The sequence below is a fragment of the Phocoena sinus genome, chromosome 20, assembly GCF_008692025.1.
Source record: "Phocoena sinus isolate mPhoSin1 chromosome 20, mPhoSin1.pri, whole genome shotgun sequence".
NCBI lineage: Eukaryota > Metazoa > Chordata > Mammalia > Artiodactyla > Phocoenidae > Phocoena > Phocoena sinus.
In genome coordinates, this window is record NC_045782.1 from 7,282,441 (window position 1) to 7,304,848 (window position 22,408).

Here is a 22,408-nt window from a genome sequence, read left to right on the forward strand (position 1 = left end):
TGCTGGGGAGCGGGCGGTCGCTAGGCGTTAGGGCTGCAGGCCTTTCGGGATAAGGGGAGGGGAGCAAGGCCCCTTACCCTACTGCCAGGGGCGGGGGTTGAGGGGCTGGGCTCTGCCGCATCCCGACACCCTCGGTCTTGACAGGGGTGGCCGGGGCGGAAGACCCGGCGGACCCCTGGGGAAGCTGAGTTCCAGTGCCGAATCTCTGAGCATTCCTTTTAGCCCTTCTTGGCTGCATCTCCCGGATTCCCGCCCATCGTGGTTGTGGAGATGGCTGATGCAGGCTTCCCTGGACTCCTGCGAAAGTGAAGTCGGAGTGACCTTTTTGTGGAACGCCAGTGTATCTGGTGAACCTTCTTATTTCCCAGGTGGAGAAACCGAGGTTCAGAATTCATGGTCATCAGCGAGTTAGTAACCAGTTGGCGCAAGCATCTAGATCTTGTGGGCCCTTCAAAAAACTTAGAGGAATCTGGGAGGGAAATTATGCCGTTTATAGGGTATTTTAGTACCACGAAGACTTTCTATGGCAGCAACTTCTGCAGTAAAACAATAGGTGATCAGGGCCTTTTATTCAACAGTTAAGTCCCAAGGACTGACTGAATGATGAAAGACACAAGTTCTGATACGAGGAACCTATTCCTATAAGTTATTGGACTTGAGCTTTTTGTTTACTAATTAAAAATGCTATAGCTCAACGCGGTTCTTTTGGAGAATATGTCATATTAGTACTTGTAACATAGTTTATTGTTTAAGTTGCAGATAGTCTGGATATTAAGAGATTAACTTTGCAAAATCAAAGTTAATCTACCTGGGATCTAGATTATCTGGGCCAATGGCTTAATTGATTTAACACTATTTTTTTTTTCACCTAATTTTAACACCCTGATAGAAAATTTAGAAAATATTGAATATTTGCAGAGGAAAAAACCCCCATCTTTAACTCTTATCATTTGGAATAATTGCCACTGTTGATTTTTTTAAATTAATTAATTTTTGGCTGCGCTCTGTCTTCTTTGCTGCGCGTGGGCTTTTCTCTGGTTGTGGCGAGCGGGGACTACTCGCGGGCTTCTCACTGCGGTGGCTTCTCTTGTTGCAGAGCACGGGCTCTAGGCGCGCGGGCTTCAGTAGTTGTGGCTCGTGGGCCCTAGAGCGCAGGCTCAGTAGTTGTGGTGCACGGGCTTATTTGCTCCGCGGCATGTGGGATCTTCCCGGACCAGGGCTCAAACCCGTGTCCCCTGCATTGACAGGCGGATTCTTAACCACTGCGCCACCAGCGAAGCCTGGCACTGTTGAGTTTTAAAATGAATTTATTACTTTGTATAATATATGTGTGTGTGTATAGATATACACACACCCCTGTATATTTTACAAAGCAGGGAACATTCCTCCATATCATTAAATATTCAGTGAAAACACAATTTTAACGGTGCTTAATAGTGCATCGTATGAATGACCATGATGCACTATGATTTAATCATTCCCCTCTTTGTACCCTTTAAAAAATGTTAGAGGGCTTCCCTGGTGGCGCAGTGGTTGAGAGTCTGCCTGCCGATGCAGGGGACACGGGTTCGTGCCCCAGTCCGGGAGGATCCCACATGCCGCGGAGCGGCTGGGCCCGTGAGCCATGGCCTCTGAGCCTGCGCATCCGGAGCCTGTGCTCCGCAACGGGAGAGGCCACAACAGCGAGAGGCCCGCGTACCGCAAAAAAAAAAAGAAAAAAAAAAAGGGATTTTTTGGGTGTTTTTTTTTTTTTAATTACAAAGACTGCCTTTTTGTTCCATCTCTTATTTCCTTGGCTCACTCCCTAGAAGTGGAACTACTGGGTCCAAGGGCTAAGTTGCCCTCCACTTCCGGGAAGCTAACTCCCTCATTTTACACATAAGGTAGGAAATAAAGGTTAGAAATAAGGTAGAGGCCGCAGGGTATCCATTTAGGTTGGTAGAAGCTATCACTGAACCCTAGGCCTCTTCCACAGTTAATGTTGAAAAAGCACTGGTAAGTTTTCCTGTTCCTCTCAAGTAGGTTGACTCAGCAGCTTTCTCATTTGTTGAAAGTGAAACAATGAGGGACTGTGCTGTGCTAGGTCAGCTTCCTCGCAAAGTAGGTTGCTGCTCAGGGGAGCAGAAAGGAGTATGGAATAGGACTTTGAAAAATCTATAAAACAGACTTGACTACAGCTTTGCTCTCCTACTCTTGAAACAGCATAGCTCAGTGATGCTTTACTCCTGGGTAGCATTGTACTGTTTAGAAATGGAATATGGCTGTTACTCTTTAATGGCATATCAAAGCCAGCGGTAAGCTCAGTGTGTAATAGAAATAGCCGGTGGCGACTGTCTCTGAATGGGTTCTTTGCTAAAGTTAATCAGCTTTACCACTTTTTTCTCTCTGTTCCAGTTCCACAGCCTCTGTCATGGCATCACCATCCTCTTAGTCACTTAGGCCTAAAAACTCTAATCATCTACTTTTTCCTCACTCTTCCTATCAGATTGTTCACTAATCTCCAGTATTTTTTTTCTTTTCTTTTCTGCCGTAGCCCAATCCTTTAGAGCCTTGCGGCTTACAGAGAGTAAATATTGGTGGCTGGTTACTGCGTTGAATAGCTGGAGAAGTCTTCTACTGGTCTCTTGCCACTCTTCTCTCATCCCCCCAGTGATTTATGTACGTGGAGTTCAGGTTACTTTTCCTAAACTAGTATTTTAGGTACCTGTGTGCTTGATTCCATCATGAGATTGCCCATTACCGCTAGGCCAGTGGTTCTCAAGCTTTGCTACAGATTGAAATCACCTGGGGAACTTTACAACTCCTCACGTCCAGGTCAGACCCCGTGCCAGTTCAATCAGAATGATGCCTGAGGTAGGAGCCAGGATTTTTTTCTTTTTTTAAGTCTTCTCTGGTGATTCAACTGTGTAGCAAAGCTTCAGAAATGCTCTTTAGCGCTCAAATGAAAACGTGAGGATTATGAGGAAGACATCTGGGGTTTGGGCATCAGCGTTTCATGTAACCTCTTCCAGGCCTCACTCTATGTGTACAAGGATCCCCTACACCTCTCAGATTCTCTGCTAAAAGTCAAAGCTTGTCCTGCTGTTCAAGGCTCTGCAGAAACTAGCTTCAACTCATCAGTACCATTTTATACTTTACCCTCCTACCCAGGACCACCACTCAGCCGACCGTGCCGGGCTCCTACCCTCCCTTTCATCTTTGCTTGTTCCCTGTGCCTCTCACTCTAGAATACGCTCCTCCCTCTTGTGGGAGTGAGAGGCCTGCTTTGACCTTGTGGTTCAGCCCAAGGTGTAACCTCTTGGCCCAGCCTTATCAGATCTGTCTTGGCCAACAGTAATTTCTCTCATTTCCGAACTCCGGAAATATGCACTCGCCATTTATACTCCGCGTTTGGCAGGGGGTGTGTTGTACCTTGTTATTGATTTTCATACGTGTGGTCTGGGACCACAGAGCCAGACCTCAGAACCTCTTTTCATAGATGACAACATGGAGGGAAAAAGAGGAAAATGTGGCAAAGCTGGGACCAGGACCCAGTTTTTCTTATCAGCCTCCCTCCTACTTTCTTTTTTTTTTTTAATATTTATGTATTTACTTTTGGCTGCCTCAGGTCTTAGTTGTTGGCCCATGGGCTTAGCTTCCCCACGGCATGTGGGATCTTAATTTCCTGACCAGGGGTCGCACCCGCATCCCCTGCGTTGGAAGGCGGATTCTCAACCACTGGACCAACAGGGAAGTCTCCCCTCCTACTTTCTTAATTGTGTGTTGTCTTATATCACCTGCTCTCTTTTGGTATGTATGAATATATGTATATGAAAGATGCTACTTTAGGTTATAGCGGTGAGTTGCCAAGGATCCTACTGTTAGCGAACCAAACTTGGGTTGACTCGCCCGCATGCAGCAAAGCCAATCTACTGATACAATGTTGTGGTGAAGGAAAGTGCAGCGTTTATCGCAGGGCACCAAGCAAGGTCTAGTGTTAGTGCTTAAAACACCTGAATTCCCTGACGGCCTTCGGGGAAAGGTTTGTAAAGACAGGGTGAGGGGGCTTCCCTGGTGGCGCAGTGGTTGGGAGTCCGCCTGCCGATGCAGGGGACACGGGTTCGTGCCCCGGTCCGGGAAGATCCCACATGCCGCGGAGCGGCTGGGCCCGTGAGCCATGACCGCTGAGCCTGCGCATCCGGAGCCTGTGCTCCGCAACGGGAGAGGCCACAGCAGTGAGAGGCCCACGTACCTTAAAAAAAAAAAAAAAAAAGAGAGGGTGAGGGAGGGGCGTTGCGGGGTCGTGATCAGCTCGTGGACACTCTTCTGATTGGTTGGTGGAGGGGTAATTGGGAGTCACTTTCTGGTTCCAGCTGGTCTGGGGTCTACGTGCCTTTTGGGCAGCACACAGTTAACTTCTCCCACCCGGCGGGGGTTTCGGTATCTGCAAAGAAGCTCAGAGGACACGGCTCAGAATATTATCTACAGCCCTTGAGGAGTAACCAAAGGTTCTTGACTTTAATGGCTAAACTATTATTATTTTGTTTTGCTTGACTGTTTTCCTGCTTCTCACCTCTGATTAAATTTACTCTTTGGAACTCAGGGAAGCCCTAGGAGACCAAAGCTTTTCTATAGACGAGAGGCAGGAGGAGGACAAGGGGATGGGGGTCTGTTCCAGGAAGGCCCCATAGGGTCCTGCTCGGTTACACTACCACATTGGATCCTTACTAAATTTAAAATGTACAGCTCTTAGCATAGGACCTGGGCCAGATCAGGTACTCAGTTGTTAGCCATAGCTGTAATTACTGTAGTAAGACTCGTAAGGGAAACGACTGGAGATTGTTTATTTTTCCTTCATTCAGAGACATGTGCCAGGTCCCCTCATTGTTCAAGTGATATGTGGGAATTCAGAGATTTTAAGAAATGGATTGCTTATTTTTTCAGACAAAAATTGGAACATTAGGTTAAACAGATTTTAATATTTTTTTGAAACTTAAAAATATTTATTAATTCATTTATAATAACAATAATCAACCTATTACATTCAGTATAAATCATGTTTTTAACAGAAAATATCTATATTTTCCAAAACAAGAGAAAATAAGTGAGAAGAGTGGCATTGTTTTGCATTAAGTTCTTTTTACATAAATTTACATAACATTTTTTTTTATTCAAACAGAAAGTCACAAAAATTATAATCATCCCCATCAGTTCACTCAGTCCCATGTCATTAATTTTTTTTCATCTTGATCTTTTGTTAACACTTTTATGAGTTCACCAGTTTTCCATTAGAGTTCTGAAAATGCTTATTCATTCAGTTCAGCAGCAGTCAGTTACCAGAAACCTGTACTTGTCAGAGTCTTTTCCATGAATTCCTTGAAGATGAAACCCTTTTATAGGAACATTTTTGCAAAAGCATCAGAGTACACCCAGAACTGTCTGTCAATGACAAAAGACTTAAAAATGACCACGGTTAAAGATTTGATGAAAGTTCATAATAATGCAATTGACAAGGAGATTTAGTTATTTCTGAGATATACATTTTAAAGTAACAACTAGAATTGTGACTTACAACATTATACCAGAACATATAAGATTTTTAGGAATTTCATGTAATGTCTGAAACATTTATATTCACATATTTCCATACAGATAACCCAAAGAAAGTTTGGTGTTCGTTTTTTTTTAATTTTTAAATTTAATTTTATTTATTTTTTTATACAGCACGTTGTTATTAGTCATCAATTTTATACACATCAGTGCGTACATGTCATTCCCAGTCGCCCAGTTCAGCACACCACCATCCCCACCCCACCCCCCGTGGCTTTCCCCCCTTGGTGTTTAACATTAGGTTAAACAGCAGATTTTAATATTTTTTACTGGGAACTCCTGGAAAATAGGTTCGTCGTATATTCATAGTCCCTGCCCTTTAGGAGAGATGAAATATGTGTACACACTTAAGTATTTTCTGTAAAACAGATAAAAAGTAAAAAGGCTGTAAGCGAAGGAAAAAATAAGGGACTATTGGGGATTGATTGTGAATCCTTCAAAACCCCTAACACTGTTGAATAACAAATAGAAGCTCAGGACCTGCTTTGAGAGAATTCTGGTAAGCTTAGGTGTCAGGTGGGTGTGTGTCCTTTGACCCCAGAGCATCGTGTTACCTGCTGATCTGTGTAGCTCTTCCCCAAATAGCTGCTCACCTGGCCTGTCACTCTCCATCCCTTTATCCTGCTTTATTTTCCTTCTTAGCCCATAGCAACACCTGACATACTCTGTTGTGGTTTGTTTGATGCCTTTCTCCCTTCACTAAACTCCTTGAAAGCAGGGACTTCGTCCATTTTGTTCCCTGCTCTATTCTCCAGTGCCTGGAGCAGTGCTCAGCACAGAGGCGGCCCTCTAGAAATGTTTGCTGAATGTTCTGTGAATGAACGAATCTGTATGCTTTATCAGCGGTCAGATAACACAGTGGCTAGGAGCAGAGGCTCAGGGCCAGGCAGCCTTGGTTTGCAGCTGGTGGTACCCATAGGACGAGTCTCTCTACCTTTTTGTGCCTGATTTTCTCACGTGTATGATGGGGTTGGTGACCCACCTCCCAGTGTTCTTATGTGGATTAAGTGAGTTATTACAAAGGAAGCTTTGAGAATTGAGCCCAGCCTGTACTAAGTACCATTCAACCCCTGTTGCCATTACTGTTACAATTATCATTCTCCCTTTCTGTTTGCATTTGTGACTAGAATTACAAACTGAAACTTAGATTATGCAGAAATTTCCTTTAAAGAACCTTCAACATTTTTCTCCCTTTATGACTTTGATGCAGGTTCTCCACCTACGATTCTACCTGCCAAATTGCACAAGAGATCGCTGAGAAAATTCAACAACGAAATCAGTATGAAAGAAATGGTGAAAATACAACCAAGGTAAGACCAGGAATGAGTACTTCAAATGATTTGTTTGAGCTCTGAGGTCTGAAAACCCTCCCCTTTCTGACTCTGTGTGTATGTGTGTGTGTATGTATAATGGCCTTTATGCTTACACATGTCGAATTGACATTACAACCAATCAGTTAATAGTTATTTAATCACTAGGACTAAATGAAGCATGACATCTCTATAATTTCTCCTACTTTACCTTAAAAAGTTTCTGACAATTTCATAGTGTAGTTCCAAGGTTGGTACACTTTCCCCCAGATGGTAAATCTGTCAGGCTTTGCAGGACAAGAGGCCAAGTTCTCACCTCTATGAGTACCCATTCTCGACAAATTGATAATAGACTTTTTTGGTTTTTTACATTTTACATTTAAAAATGTAAAAAATCATCCTTCGCTTGTGGGCTGTAAGAAACAATGGTGGGATTTGGCGAGGAAATACGGTTTTTAGAAAACCATGAGTCCATGCCAATACTTTTGATTCTAATCCAACATTCACAGGTTTCTTTGTAACTTCCCCATTCTAAATTAGTATTTTCCTTCCTTCTCCTGCAGTGAGAACCCAGGTTTCCAGAAGCATTGATATGTTTTTGCTCATTTGGTCTCTCTTAGAGAGTTTATAGAAAGTAGTTTCAGAATCATTACACAAGGGCCACTACAGACAATAAGTAAAGTTTGAGTTTGTGTCTTTATTATTATTTTTTAAAATTTAGAATATCCCCCTAAGGATACTGAGGTTATTCTGTTCTAAAGCTATTAGATTTTTTTCTTTTTTTTCTGTGTCTTATGCTCTCCTTTGTATCTATTGATATTCATTTTCAGGGTTTGCTTTTCTTCCCTACCCTTGCTGATACAATTTTTAATATGTAGAACATTTATATAGTTCAAAAGTCAATATTATATACAAAGGTATACTCAAAGTCTTGTCCCCATCCCACTCTTTTCCATGCCTTCTTCACCTGCTTCTTAGAGGTAACCTTTTTTTAAAATTCATTTCTCATTTATTCTTCCTGTGTGACTTCTTGCAGAAATAAGCATTCAGGTGTGTGTGTGTGTTTGTGTGTGTGTGTGTATTCTCATTTCTGTTCCTTTGACACAAAAGTTACTCTTTTGTATCTTGCTCTTCTCACTTGATAATATATGATAGAGATATTAATGCACTGAGATCTTCTCAGTTTTTCTTAGGGTCTTATAGTCCTCTATTGTGTATACCCTAGTTCATTAACCTGTCTCCTAAGAATGGGCATTTAGAGTGTTTCCAGTCTTTTGCTGTTATGAATAATGCTGCAATAAATAGCTTTGTGATTTTTTTTTTTTGTATTTGTATTTGTGGAGGTTCTTTTAAGGGTGAATTCTCAGAACCAGGGCATATGTGATTTTTTTTTTACCTGTTGCCAAATTCCCCTCCACAGGAGTTGTCACCTTTGACTTCACAGCCTGGCCAGCAGAGGGCGCTGTCAATTTTCTGAATTTTTGCCAACCTGATAAGTGAGATAAAATATCTTAGTGTAGTTTTATTGTCTTCATTTTTTTAATTGAAGCATAATTGACTTACAATATTATATTAGTTTTGGGTATACAGCGTAGTGATTTGATATTTCTTTTTTCTTTCTTTTTTTTTTTTGCCGTACGTGGGCCTCTCACTGTTGTGGCCTCTCCCGTTGCGGAGCACAGGCTCCGGATGCGCAGGCTCAGCGGCCATGGCTCACGGGCCCAGCCGCTCCGTGGCATGTGGGATCTTCCCGGACCGGGGCACGAACCCGTGTACCCTGCATCGGCAGGCAGACTCTCAACCACTGTGCCACCAGGGAAGCCCAATATGCATTCTTAAAATCACTTATGCCATTGAACATCTTTTCATATATTAATTGGATGTTTGTATTTCTTCCTTTATGAATTGCCTGTTATATACATGTCTTTAACCTACCTTATTATTTCTTAATTTCCAAGTGTTCCTTATATATATGTTAACTAAGCTTTGATTAAGCTTTGATCTGGCATATTTGGTGCAAATATTTTTTCTATTAATTTGGATTTTGATTTTATAAATGACTTTAAAATATATGTATACACTTTTTAAAAATTTTATTTGAAATTGTCACTATTTTTATTTATGGCCTTTTCTTATAGAAGGGGAGATACTGCTTAGAAAGGCCTTTCACACCCAGGGATTATAGAAGTACTTTGCCTAATTATCTAAATTTTCGTTAAGCTTTTCTCCTCTTTTTTATCTTTTTTTAAAACACATAAATCTTTATAATATTTGAAATTCATTTCATGTATTGTAGGCATCTAATTTTTTCCCATTTGCTAAATTATTAATCCCCCCCAAATATGAAATAGTCCATATTTCATTCACTAAGTTCTTACACAACTGCACTGTTTCTGGACCTTCTGTTCTGTTGCACTAACGAAGCCATTGGTAACTGCCAGCATCATACTCTTGTAGTTTTTTGTAAAGATTTAATATCTAATTGTTTAAGGCCCCCTTAGTTACACATATCTGTGATCTTTCTATATTTCCCTTCATTTATCCTCCTTTTAGAGCAATTTTGCATAGCTTTATTAAAAAGAATTTTGGGGGGCTTCCCTGGTGGCGCAGTGGTTGAGAGTCCGCCTGCCGATGCAGGGGACACGGGTTCGTGCCCCGGTCCGGGAAGATCCCACATGCCGCGGAGCGGCTGGGCCCGTGAGCCATGGCCGCTGAGCCTGTGCGTCTGGAGCCTGTGCTCCGCAACGGGAGAGGCCGCAACAGTGAGAGGCCCGCATACCGCAAAAAAAAAAAAAAAAAAAAAGAATTTTGTGCTGTGCCTCAGTTACCATCTCCTCTCCAATAAAAGGACTCCAAATAGGATTTCGGGTAGATGTGTAGTATATTTATAGACTAAACTGGGGAGCATTTACATTTTTGCAGTATTGAGTGTTTCCTTTCACTCATTCCATCAGCAGTATTTCCCGCAGTTACTATACACCAGGCACTGTGCTAGATATTTTTTAGATTTTGTTGATATTGTTAATGATGTTTTAAAATAATTTTTAAAAGTTGTCCCTATTACTTGAATTTAGGAATGCCCTCAGTTTTTTTCATTTTGTGATTGATCACCATCCTGAATTCTTTATCTGTTTCTAGTCATCTTTTAGGTGATCCTCTTAACTTTCCCAAACAGACTGTTATCAGTCTGCAAATAATGATAATTTCATTTCCTTCTTTCCAGCCCTTATGTATTTCTTTAACTTGTCTTATCATGTTGGTTAGAACTTCTAGACCAAAGTTAAATATTGTAGTTCAGGCAGCACTGACTGATTTTTAGTTTCCTTTGTTTTTTTTTTAATTAATTTCTTCCATGCTGTGTTAATCATATGTTTAGTCTGTTTTTAGTAATTAACACTGTTAGCTTTATTATTAGATTTTCTAACATCAAACTATTCTTAAATTACTCAGATAAATTCTACTTGGTGATGGTATATTGTCATTTTTAATGTAATTCTGAATTTGCTTTGCTAAAATTTTTTAAAGACTTTTACATTTATAATCCTTAAGGGAGATTGGCAAGTATTTTCTTTTTTTCTGTTATCTCTGTCAGCGCTTGTTACCAGGGTTGTGTTAGCTTAAAATATGAATTAGGCTTTCCATCCTTTTCTGTGCTTTGGAATGCTTCTGTTAAATTATCATAATGGGACATTTCTTCTGATTATGAAAGTAATAGTTTTCTTATAAAATATTAAGAAATCCCACTACTTAGAGATAACTACCCTTGATGTTTTGATGTCTTTAGGTCCTGGGTTGTTTTTTCTCTATGTGGATGACACTTCTTTTTATGACTTGATTTCTTTTTCTTTTAGTAAATTATGATGGGTATCTTTCTATGTTAACAAATACAGATTTCAGTCATACTTTTTTTTTTTTTTTTTTTTTTGGCCATGCTGCGCCGCATGTGGGATCTTAGTTCCTCTACCAAGGATTGAACCAGCGCCTTCTGCATTGAAGGCATGGAGTGTCAACCACTGGACCGCCAGGGAGGTCCCCAGTCATACTTTTTAATGGCTACATATTCTTTCATCTGTTGAATGCTTTTGATCTTTAATTTCGTAGATTCTTCTTAGACCTGGTATGTGTGTGTGTGTGTTTGTTGTTCTTTTGTCATTTGTTTGTTTGTTTTGCTCTTTACTTCTTGAATGAGGAGGGATCTTCTTTCCTTGGCGTTTCCCCATAAACGTTGTGGGTGGTTTTTCTGTGGTTCCCAGAGGTATTAGAATAGTTAAGGTGAGATTTTTCTTGGCCGCTAATACCTTTGAGGGTTGTTTGATGTGTGTAGCCCTTGGCCAGCCTCTGCTGTTGTGCTGTATTTTCCTTATGTGACCCTTGCTAATCTAAGGAGAGAGCCCCTGCTTCCACTGCAGTTGTATAATTGCTTCTTTTAACAAGGTAGCAAACTTGTGAGAGTGCCTTTTTAAACAAATCTCCAATTATATCCGTGCTTGACTATGTTTACTTTACACGGGCGATTCTATTTTTCATATTTTTAAATTCCTAAGAGGCTTCCTCCCCACCTCTCCACCATCCTTTAAGGCAGCACTTAGAGTCACAAACAAAACTTTACTCTGGGTTTGTAAATTGGAGAAAATTCACACCTCCTGGAAAAAGAGTCCCATGTGGTCAACACTCCTCTTGTATAAAAAGGACACCCTGCTATAAAACTTTTAATGGGTTGTAAGTGTACCCGTGTGTTTAGGGAGGTGTGGCCGGGATGGCAGTGGGACTTGACGTCTTGTTCTGTGCAGCATGGTTGAGGGAACCGTGGGGCTTTTGCTGGTGAACAAAGACTGGGGACATGCGGTTTCCTGCGTGGCTCCGAGGTAGACAAATAGGATCCGAGGGTAGATGCTCAAGGGACAGAATTCAGCTGATCGTGAGAGCAAAGTGACAGTTTCCAGTCAATGTCAGGGTTCAGGTATGGACCGGCTTACCAGCTGGTCAGGTCATAAGGCTGGGTGTGAGCATTAGGTGGGTGGCTGGCCCAGGTGACTGTTAAGATTCTGTACAGCCCTGAGGTTGTCGTGGCAGCCCTTCCTTGATTGAATCATAGTTTGTAAAGCAGCGTTTACATGATATTTTTAAGAGACCTCACACCTCTGGACCAGCATTCTCAGGCTGTGTTCTTTTCTTTTCAGCTTACCGTGACAATCAGAGCTTTGTTGCAGAAACTGAAGGAAAAGATCGCCCTTTTGAAGGACTTATTGCTAAGAGCTGTGTCAACACATCAGATGTATCCATGTAAACATTTCCACCTCTTGCTAGAGTGGGAGGACAAGCAGTCTTATTTTAAGAAAGGAAGGAATCTGGGCCACCCAGATTTTTCCACAGCTTGAGGAAGACCTGGTTTCCAAAATATTGCCTATAATCTCAATTTCTATTTTAAGCGTCTGTTACATGTTTTACAGTGAATATGCTGGCGAAGCAAGACACGCGGCAGGAGTTAACTTAGTTGGGTGTAACCTTAATAGTGCAGGAAGCTCGTGCTTTCTGTCAGTGTTGTATTTACACTGAGCCCCATGTTGCTACCTGTCTAGACTGCCTTGAAGGTGGTCCAGCAGGAGAACTTCCATGACACCCTCGAGTTGTGATTCGGCTTCTGTAGTTCCCAGAGTTTTGAACGATCCGTTTTCTTTTCTGAGAGGCCAGTACCAGTAGAAACGATGCATTTTTTCCCCCAATTATGTAGATTATTGAGATGTGACTTCTTTGCCTTATTGTTCTAGAGGTCCAGACAGTACCCCTGTTTTGGGAGTTTTGTGGGGTGGGAGACACTTGCCTGAAGCAAGTTATGTCATCACCTCAGCCTCCCACCAACAGTGTCAAGAATTAAGATATTTCTTTCTTTTTTTTCGGCCGCGCCATGCAGTGGCTTGTGGGATCTTAGTTCCCTAACCAGGGATCCGACCTGGGCCCCGGCAGTGAAAGTGCCGAGTCCTAACCATTGGACCTCCAGGGAACTCCCCAAAATAGTTTCTTTCTTTCTTTCTTTCTTTTTTTTTTTTTTTAGAAATTCATAATCTGATCAATTTAGGAAAATACACTTGACAAATCTGAGTTTAAAACTGACCTCAAACTGGTCCTCTCTTACCATTCCTTTCCATTGTCTTTAGTTTGTACCAAACTTTGGTATCTCGGGAAGTGGTTATTAATGCCCAATTTTAAACATGGGAAAATGTAGGAATATAGCTTTTTAGATAAAACAATAGAAGATGTTTTAAAAATATTTTTCTCCCAAGTATCACCACTGTATGTCACCAGGGAGGCTGGTTTAGATAGTTGTATGATTTCCAGTGTGCACTTATTAAAACACTAAGGTTTTAAATATAAGTTTAATTTCAGTAAACAATTGGGCCCGTATTTTTAACACAGTTGGAATATTCTGATGTGTTTAGTTTGTAACTTCACCCTCCATCTGGCATCATTTGTTACTGCACGGTCTGTTATATAAGTTTTTATTTTATCAAAATGCACAAGTCTTAATATATAGACCTCAAGTTGGCAGAGCTGTGTTCTCCACTTTCAGTACTAAGTACTTGGAATTCTGCACAGGGGATCAAGGTGTGTAAACTCATTTTAATATTACGTAAATCACATGTATTAGAAACGTAGTTAAATATTGTTTCCCAGTGTAATAATAACTTTATTTGCTGATAGGTAACTGATTTTTATTCATCTTACAGTGTTTATGTGCTAAACCTATAGGACAAGAAGGTGTAAATTGATAACTTTTACTTTTTTCTATTAATAATTTCTGCTAGTTATTAATTATGGGGTGTACCAAGCACGCCACAGTAATAATTGACTTTGTTTTTCTAAATGCTTGCAGTCTGACCATATTTTGAAATCTCATAGACTCTGGTTTTGTGGTGATCTCAGAATTTGCTGAATGAAACACCAGGCATTTGAAAACACCAGTTATTAAATACTCTGAAAATATGAAATATTTATGAAGATATTTAAGGACCATCATGGAATAATTTAGAATTTCCCAGGAGAAATCAAAAGCTCGTCTGGAATATAACAGCTTTCTTTAAAATCGAATTATTTTTTTCAAATAATTGGGTCTATTTCTACTGCAACTGCAACCGAAATTAGGGATGGAATTCAGATAATCCACCCCATGGGGGCGCTCATAAACCTCTGTATTTTCAGGGAGACCATTTCTTTTTTTTTTTTTTTTTTTTTTTTTTTTTTTTTTTTTTTTTTTTTTTTTTTTTTTTTCGGTACGAGGGCCTCTCACTGTTGTGGCCTCTCCCGTTGCGGAGCCCAGGCTCCGGACGCGCAGGCTCAGCGGCCATGGCTCACGGGCCCAGCCGCTCCGCGGCATGTGGGATCTTCCCGGACCGGGGCACGAACCTGCGTCCCCTGCATCGGCAGGCGGACTCCTAATCACTGCGCCACCAGGGAAGCCCGAGACCATTTCTTAGATAGAATGGAAAGGGGGCAGCTGAACCTTCTTTACAAAAGAGGTATTGAGGCCAAGGCAAACTTGCACCTCGAGTCACTGATGAAGTTGGAAAGAAAGGACAGCATTCCAGCAGAGGAATTTTTTCACACCGAGGAGAAGAATATTTAAGAGCTTAAGTAACTTGCCCAGACCCCACTGCTAAGAAATGGAAAGCTGGGATTCCAACGCAGGGCTGTCTGAAGCCGAAGCCACTTGTTTAAAAGCTGAATTCTACTTTAGTGATAGAATACAGTCCACTGTCACGTGGCCTGTCTTCAACTAGAGTTCCCTATTGCTTGGCATGTTGCTGTAATGCCAAGACAAATCTTGTTTATAATGCAGATCCTCAAGACCCTTCTTAATCATCAGAAAGATTAAACAGTCTTCACCGTGGTTTATTAGGTATACTTTATGATGTTGTAATTCTTAGAAAAATTTGTGTCCATAAATCGCCGGGAGAGTGACTTTTTAATCCTTTTTCTTGAGGCATAATTAATGTTGGGTGACTTTTTTAACGTGAATATTTGAAAGCCACATTTCCTTACTGTGTTGGGTAGTTGAGTTTATGGTACCTTACTTAATAAATTTATGTCTTTCTGCATTCGTGAAGTTTTCCAGAGAACACTAGGAGTTGCCAGAAAGATAAGTCCTATGAAAATGCCTTCCAAACAGTTACATTCTGGGAGGTTAGGCCTAAGATGTTACTGCTCTTTCCTGAAAAAGTATTTTTCTCTAGCAAGAATAAATGTGAAATTAAAATGAAAGTGGCGTGCTTTCGAATTGGTTAACTTGCAATTCATAATTGAAAGTCCTGCAGCCAGAGAGTTGAAAATTGCTGAAATACATTAACTTCTGTTCACGGTGCTTCTTGGAGATGGGGATTATAATGGCCTCACCAGCTGAGAAAAGGTGGGTTTACAGGAGGGCGCACAGGAAATTTCAGGTAATGCTAAAATTATTCTTAGAATTAGCTTTAAATGAAGCTTGTCTTTTTGTTGGGTTTTTCAAAGGCAACACTTCTGGTACTTTAAAAAGAATTGAAAAAACTCACTTTACAGAGGGGTTCAGTATCAAAAGGTATTTTGGTCTACAGCCTTCTCTTTGGAGAAGTCCTGTAGAAATAGTAATAATTATTATTTTTTGGTTGTGCCGTACATCTTGTGGCATCTTAGTTTCCTGACCAGGGATTGAACCCAGGCCCCCAGCAGCGAAAGCACCGAGTCCTAACCACTGGACCACCAGGGAATTCCCTAGAAATAATTTTTTTAAATCCATAAATAACTCTGCTCCACTTTGTATTTTTTTGGGGAAAAAAAGATGCGTAGACAAATAGGTAGATGGCAGGATAGATGCCCCAATCACCGTGTAACAAACCTGGATACATGTAGGTGTGGAGAGGCTCACTGGATAGATTTTAGGGATAGCCCCTCAGGGCTCCAGTGGAGGTGAAGTGGTTCTAAAACACTGCACCTGGCCATGACAGTTTTCACTGGTGTCTACTATTGTGAGAAAAATAAGGACAAGATAATTTTTATTTCAGTAGAAATTTTCTGATTTATAGTCTGTTTACATGGTTCTCCCTAGTTTTGGGTATTAACATCTGCTTGCTTTTTCATCATGATAGTAAAAGTAGATGAGAGTTTTGTCTATTGTGGGTTTTGGAATGTCCATAGATGGCAAAATTGGTCTATGTAAATCCCCCCATCACCATCCCCGCAGTTTGTTTGGAAATACTTCTGCTCCATGAAATCCAAAAGTCTGGGCACCGTTGGAATACTGGGAACAACATTGGCTTTGGAGCCAGACAGAACTGAGGTGGAAGACCAGCTCCATCACTTCCCCAAGGCCAGAGAGCAACGTAGCCTTTCTTGACCTTAGTTTCATTAATCTGTAGAGTAGGAATAATCATACTTGTTTTGCAGGTTGTTGTGAAAGTTGAAGAAAATATATTTAAAGCATCTCACAGGACAAGCCACCCCCATAATTGTGGGTGTTAAATAAAAGATAGTTATTAACCCTTTGTGGGCAAGTTACTTCTTTGTGCCTGTTTTCTCATTTGTGAAATAGGGATAATCAAAGTACACCCAGTTTACGGGATTATTGGGAGGATTAAATTATATGCATAGAAGGTGTTTCACATAAAGTAAGCCCTCCTCGAGGATTAGCTGCTACTTACTGTTTTATCATTGTTAAAATTACAGCCATCTTGGAGAATTTACAGGTAGTCCTTTTATGGAGTTTATAATCAAGTAAGAAGGGTATATCAAAGCACACAGATAGTGATAGTATTAAGATTGCAAAATATGATCAGTGCTTTGAGGAAGATAAGGTACATAATAGATATTCAGCAGAGTTTGTTAACTTAAAAAGAAAATAGTAAAATGAAAGGGATGAAGTACTATGTGAGCCAGAAAAATCGTCTGGCCTCTGGGCCTTAAACTGTCTCTGTGCAGTCCTTCTTGCGGCAGTGGGAAGTAATTATGCTTCTGCAGAGCAATTAATTTGCACGTAAGACTTGCCTAAATTCTTAAGCCTTCTACCAAATAAGGAGAAACTCCAGGAGCTAGAGTGGGGGTGGGGCATCCCCTGGGTCCAGCACCATCTTCAGCCCACTCCATCGTAGGTTGGAAGTGCTTCCCAGGTTATAGCAGAGAAAATGGGCTGAGGCACGTTGGTCATGGGTATTGGTGATACGAAATCAGGACCCAGTTTCATTTGCAGCGTTGCATTGCCATGAACTGGTTATAATTACATGTAACGTCAGCCTAGCTGATGAAAAAGTACCATGGTAGCTAGCTCTTCTGTTTCCTTATTTGTCTGTTCTCTGACCTTCTTCCTTGGTTATTTACCACGTTGGTGGAAGAGGAGGTCCCAGTCTGGCCACTGACTGTGTGCCCTGTGTTCTACTTGTCCTTCCTTACCCTGTCGTCGCTTCCCCCAACTACCATGAGACCACATCCATGCAGTGTCACCACTGCCTAGACGATTCTTTGACCTCTCGTTAACAACAACTTCTGTATAGTAAGTGTGCTATGCAGAAGGGCTGTGCATCTATTCTCTTCAACCTCCTCTACCCTCCCCCCCATCTCCTTATGCTCTGTTCTCTTAATAGGTTAAAATAAAAACAGAACAAAGAGGTAGAGTGAGTGTTCCTAACTGGACAGTTTTCCAGTTGTCCCGGATTTACAGGGAGTCTCTGGGAATATTCTGAATTAATATTACCAGTATTGTTATTAACAGGATGCTAAGAAGTGGCAAAGTTAAGTGAGCAGTACTGGGGGCCTCAGGGTGGAGGAGCCCCTGGAACGTTTGGTGGTCAAGCCCCACATGAGGTGGTAGGAAAGCCCTGACTTAGACTGGAAAGAGCTGGGCTCTAGCCCACTATTGTCATTACCAGCTGCCCAGGGCCCTGGTTTCCTGGTCAGAAGAACAAGAGACTTGGATATGCCTCTCCTAGCATCAGCTGTCTGTGATTCTGTTCTTCACTTACTAATCTTCAAAACATAATCACCAAGTTTTATTGCTCCTAAAATTGATGTTCTTTGTTAATTTATTCTCAACTAGTTTATATCTAATATTTGCTAAATTTAAAACTTGCCTTTATTGTTTTTATTAAAAAAGTACTTTCTACCTGTATAGTTCTTATTTTATTTTATTTTTTTGCGGTACGCGGGCCTCTCACTGTTGTGGTCTCTCCCGTTGCGGAGCACAGGCTCCGGACGCGCAGGCTCAGCGGCCATGGCTCACGGGCCCAGCCGCTCCGCGGCATGTGGGATCTTCCCGGACAGGGGCATGAACCCATGTCCCCTGCATCGGCAGGCAGACTCTCAACCACTGCGCCACCAGGGAAGCCCTATAGTTCTTATTTTTAACCAATGACTCTTCTCTCTCTTCCCCATCCCCATCCTATTCCAGCTCATTTTTTCATAGTTAATGTGTTAATGGTTGGTACCTGCCATCACAGACTTTTCTAGGCATGAACAAATATATACACGTGTAAATATAAAATGCTTTTGACTACCGAGGGATCATATTATACGTTTGGTTCTGAAATTTTTTGTTAATTAGCATTTGATAGAGTCAAACAGTCCAAAACAATATTGGATGGGAAGTAAGTCTCCCTTACACCCTGAATCCCCAGTTCCCTTTCCTTAGAGGCAACTCTTTCTGTATCCTTCCATAAATTTTAAGTGTATATACAAACATATATGTTTCTCTGATTTTTTTTAATGTATGCAGTGGGAACATACTATTCACTGATTAGCTGTTTGCTGCTTCTTTTTGTTTAACACTATTTTGGAGATTATTCCATACCACATAACTTATGTAGCACTTAGTAAGTGCTCCGAAATGTTAATTATCATTATCATCGATACATAAAGAGCTTTCCTCTTCTCTCTCTCTTTTTTTTGGGGGGCTGCAAAACATACCATTGTAGAGGTGTGCTAGTTCCTTATTGACGAACCTTAGAATGTTTCCAATATTTGGCTATTATAAATAATGCTGCAGTGAACATCTTTGTTCCTACATCTTTGTATAGACATGTGAATATATCTGCAGGAGAAATTCCTGTTGAAAGAACGTGCCTTTTAAATTTTGTTATGTATACAGAAGGCAATGGGGCAATTGGTTGAACCCATTTCCATTCCCACCAAGGATGTCTGAGAGTGCTTGGTTCCTTGCCCCTTTCCAGAACCGCCCTGTCGTAGTTTCTTACCTGATGGGTGAAAGTGATAGCATGGTTCACTTTGCATTTCTTTTACTAATGTGAAACTGCATTTTTTTTCATTTGATTGGCATTATTGTTGTTTCTTTTTTCTATGCCCTGTTATATCCTTTGCTGTTTTAAAATTTGCCACTATTAATTTGTCACTTGTAATTTTACTTTGCAGATATTTAAATTTTTTATAGAGCCAGATTTAGTGTTTCCTTCATGGCCTCTGGGTTTTCATTCTTGACTAGAAAGATCTTTCTTACTCTGAGAGTATCAGAAAGTTCTCCAAAGTCGTCTTCTAATGATATGTAATTTTACTTTTTATGTTTAAACCCCTGAGCCAGTCAGATCTGTGCTTAATTGTAATATTGGATTATCGTTCAGCTTATGCTCGCTTGGATGGTTGGATAACTAAATCCCAACAAAACCACAGGTTGCCAGAGTAGGTTGAGCGTAGAACAGAAGACAAGGGTAATCAGCATTGTGATATCGTTAATAGTTTTCCATGATTAAAATTCAGTTTTGTCCTGTATAATTCATGACATAGGTTCTGTCTCTCCCCACCCCCAGGAGCGTTTTTTTAGATAGAAGAGGCTTCTGCTTTATTGACAATTTGCCACTGATTTGAAACACATTGATATTTATTCTTGGTGTTGCATTGATCAGAAGGCTAATATTTGGCCCTTTTATTAGTACAGAGGAAGGACTTAAGCTCACTGTTTCTTAGTTACAGTTGCTACTTCACGGTTTCCAAGATGGGTTCTTAATGACTGTAGTCAAGCAGGAAACGGAAAGGCGATGGTAGTCACTTTTCTTAGGAAAGCGTGGCGTTCTGGAATGTTGAGAGGATGTATCCATTATTATTTTTTAAGTAGTCAAAGTCACTAACACCCCTTAGTTACATTGGTTTGGGGGGGATTTATGATTTTTCTAACTAGTGTCTGTTACTGGGGAACATTTTTGATGGGTTTATTTGCTTTATTTAATAGTTGGCCAGCTTTTTCTATTCAAAATGATCAACAAAAGTAGATTCACTGGGCCGTGGTTTTCCCACCCAGGGAAACTTACTTGATTCTGCCAAGTTCTCAAACTTCTGGGGCCTAAATGCAGGATTTAATATCCCCTCTTGAAAGGACAAGTATCTATAAATCCAGAAATCCAAAGTAGTAGTCTCACTTTTACTGGAACCAGGAAAACTGTGGCCATGGATTGTGCCGGAGGAGGTGTGAGAGATTATCTGGGTGCCATATGAAGAAACAAATTCAAAAAGGTGAAGTAATTGGTTCAGGATCATAGGTAACGATCAAAATAGGACTAGCTGGCCTTTGGACTCCTAGTCAAGCATGCTTAGTAGATTAACACATTAAAATATGATTATTTCTTTGTAATTTTGTTGAGAATTAAAGCTCATGCAATGTATTTAATGAGCCGATGGTAACAGCTTTTTAGAGCAAATCTGTTGCGTAAAGTAGCCCTTTACAAAATACATTCCAGGTGTGTTAATAGGTGTTCATTAACATGGAAGAAAGGGGGCAACATAGAAAACTTTCCTTTCTCTTTTTCCTTTTTTAGCAGAGTATCTTAGGGTATTAGCGTCCAGGAAAAACCCTTGACCACTGTGACCTAAAGCTCAAAGCCTGATGACTCCCTGAGTCACATTGCTCTGTTGAGAGGAAGGACGTTTCAGGGGTGGCCGCTGGGAGGAAAATCGTGTTTACCAACTGTATTTCTCAGTGAAGGATCTCGTGTGGCGGATCTGTGTCAGTGTTTGTTAAGTCCCTCTGCGATGGTTCTGTCCAGGTCCTTTACTGGAAGGATCAGTGAGGTCTGAGGTTAGAGCAGCAGGAGAAGGTTGGTTCAGGCCTCTTCTGGGTAGGATTGATCAGAGCCTGTAACAGTCCTTTCTGACTTGGAGAGCTCACTAAACGTAATAGGTCAAATGAGGTAATTCACCTGCTCTTGGACCTTAACGAGATGCCTGCAGAACACAGCTCGAAGGAGACCGAAGACAAAACCTTTTGGATGATCTTGTAACTCGAGAGAGACTACTTCTGACATCCTTTAAGAACGAGGGTGCAGAACCAGATCTCATCAGGTACGATGTTTTTTCCTTTACAGGGTTTATGTGGTGGGTGAAATTTATTTGCAGAGGTTACAGCTATTTCCTGAATGGCTTAATTTCTTTCTTTAAAATTTCTTTAACTAGTAAAATATAGTCTGTTCATTTATAGTGTTTGTCATTTTCTATGCAATGTAGTTTTCATTAAATTTCTAGATTTAATAAACCAGATATGTTCAGCTGAATCCCATCTTGGAGGAAGGCTATTTAGGTATAATACAAAGTCAGAAAATGTCTTTTCATTCTTTAGGTTGACCTTTCTGCTATGTTAGCTGCCTTTTAAACTCTAGAAATCATGTTCTTATCTGTGTTGGAAAATGATTTTTTAAAGATTTTTTTTGATGCGGACCATTTTTAAAGTCTTTATTGAATTTGTTACAATATCGCTTCTGTTTTATGTTTTGGTATTTTGGCCACGGGGCATGTGGGATCTTAGCTCCCCCACTAGGGATCGCACGAACCGGCACCTCCTGCTTTGGAAGGTGAAGTCCTAACCACTGGGCCGCCAGGGAAGTCCCTGAAAATGATTTTTTTAAATTGACTTGTTATAAAAATGTGTCCTAAAGGTTGCAGTCCATGGCTCATGGAATTAGAGGCGTGGGGCCGTTGGATTCTTCTCTCTGTTCTTTGCTGGAGAGTAATTCACACTCTACAGAGTTGTCAGCTGCTCTGTACCCGGCTCTGCTGGAAGAACCCAGAGAAGCGGTCCGGCCTTCCCAGCTGAGGTTAATGAAGTATAAATTGTGACATCTTTCGAACTGGCCTCCCCCCGGCTTCTAGAACTCTCTTAACGTCATTGTGGGAACCATCACAGATGAGATGAGGATAAAACCCTCCTCTCCCCACCTTCCCCACAGAGGTGATGATGCCTTCCTTCATTGTGGGGCGGCAGCTTGTTCCTGGTTAGGAGTCATACTGCTTCCCAGGGGCGGTGTTTTTTTTTTTTAGAGGTTTTAACGAGGCTCAGCCTCAGACAATTAAATCCAGGGGCGTGGAGGGCGTGGTCATAGAGGGGCCCCAGGTGATTCTGATCTGCAGCCAGGCTTGAAAAACCACAGCCCAAGGGCGAGCAGAAGAAGATGAGCCGGCTGCCCATCGGTCCTAGCTTTCTCTGGAGCGTGGGATCCAAGGTTTGTGGAAAGAAACGTTGAAATTCGGGAAGCTAGATGAAACGTTGGAGCTGT

At 41.1% G+C, this 22,408-nt stretch overlaps 1 protein-coding gene across 3 annotated transcripts in view; it reads left to right on the forward strand.

Annotated features, from left to right (window-relative positions):
- STX8 (syntaxin 8) overlaps nucleotides 1-22,408 on the forward strand; it is a 241,304-nt gene that overhangs the window by 129 nt on the left and 218,767 nt on the right. For all 3 annotated transcript variants that reach the window (XM_032617110.1, XM_032617111.1, XM_032617112.1), the window contains exons 2-4: nucleotides 6,800-6,899; nucleotides 12,080-12,174; nucleotides 21,090-21,200. In XM_032617110.1, coding sequence (XP_032473001.1) covers nucleotides 6,800-6,899; nucleotides 12,080-12,174; nucleotides 21,090-21,200 — 306 coding nt within the window. The remainder of the gene's footprint in view (nucleotides 1-6,799; nucleotides 6,900-12,079; nucleotides 12,175-21,089; nucleotides 21,201-22,408) is intronic.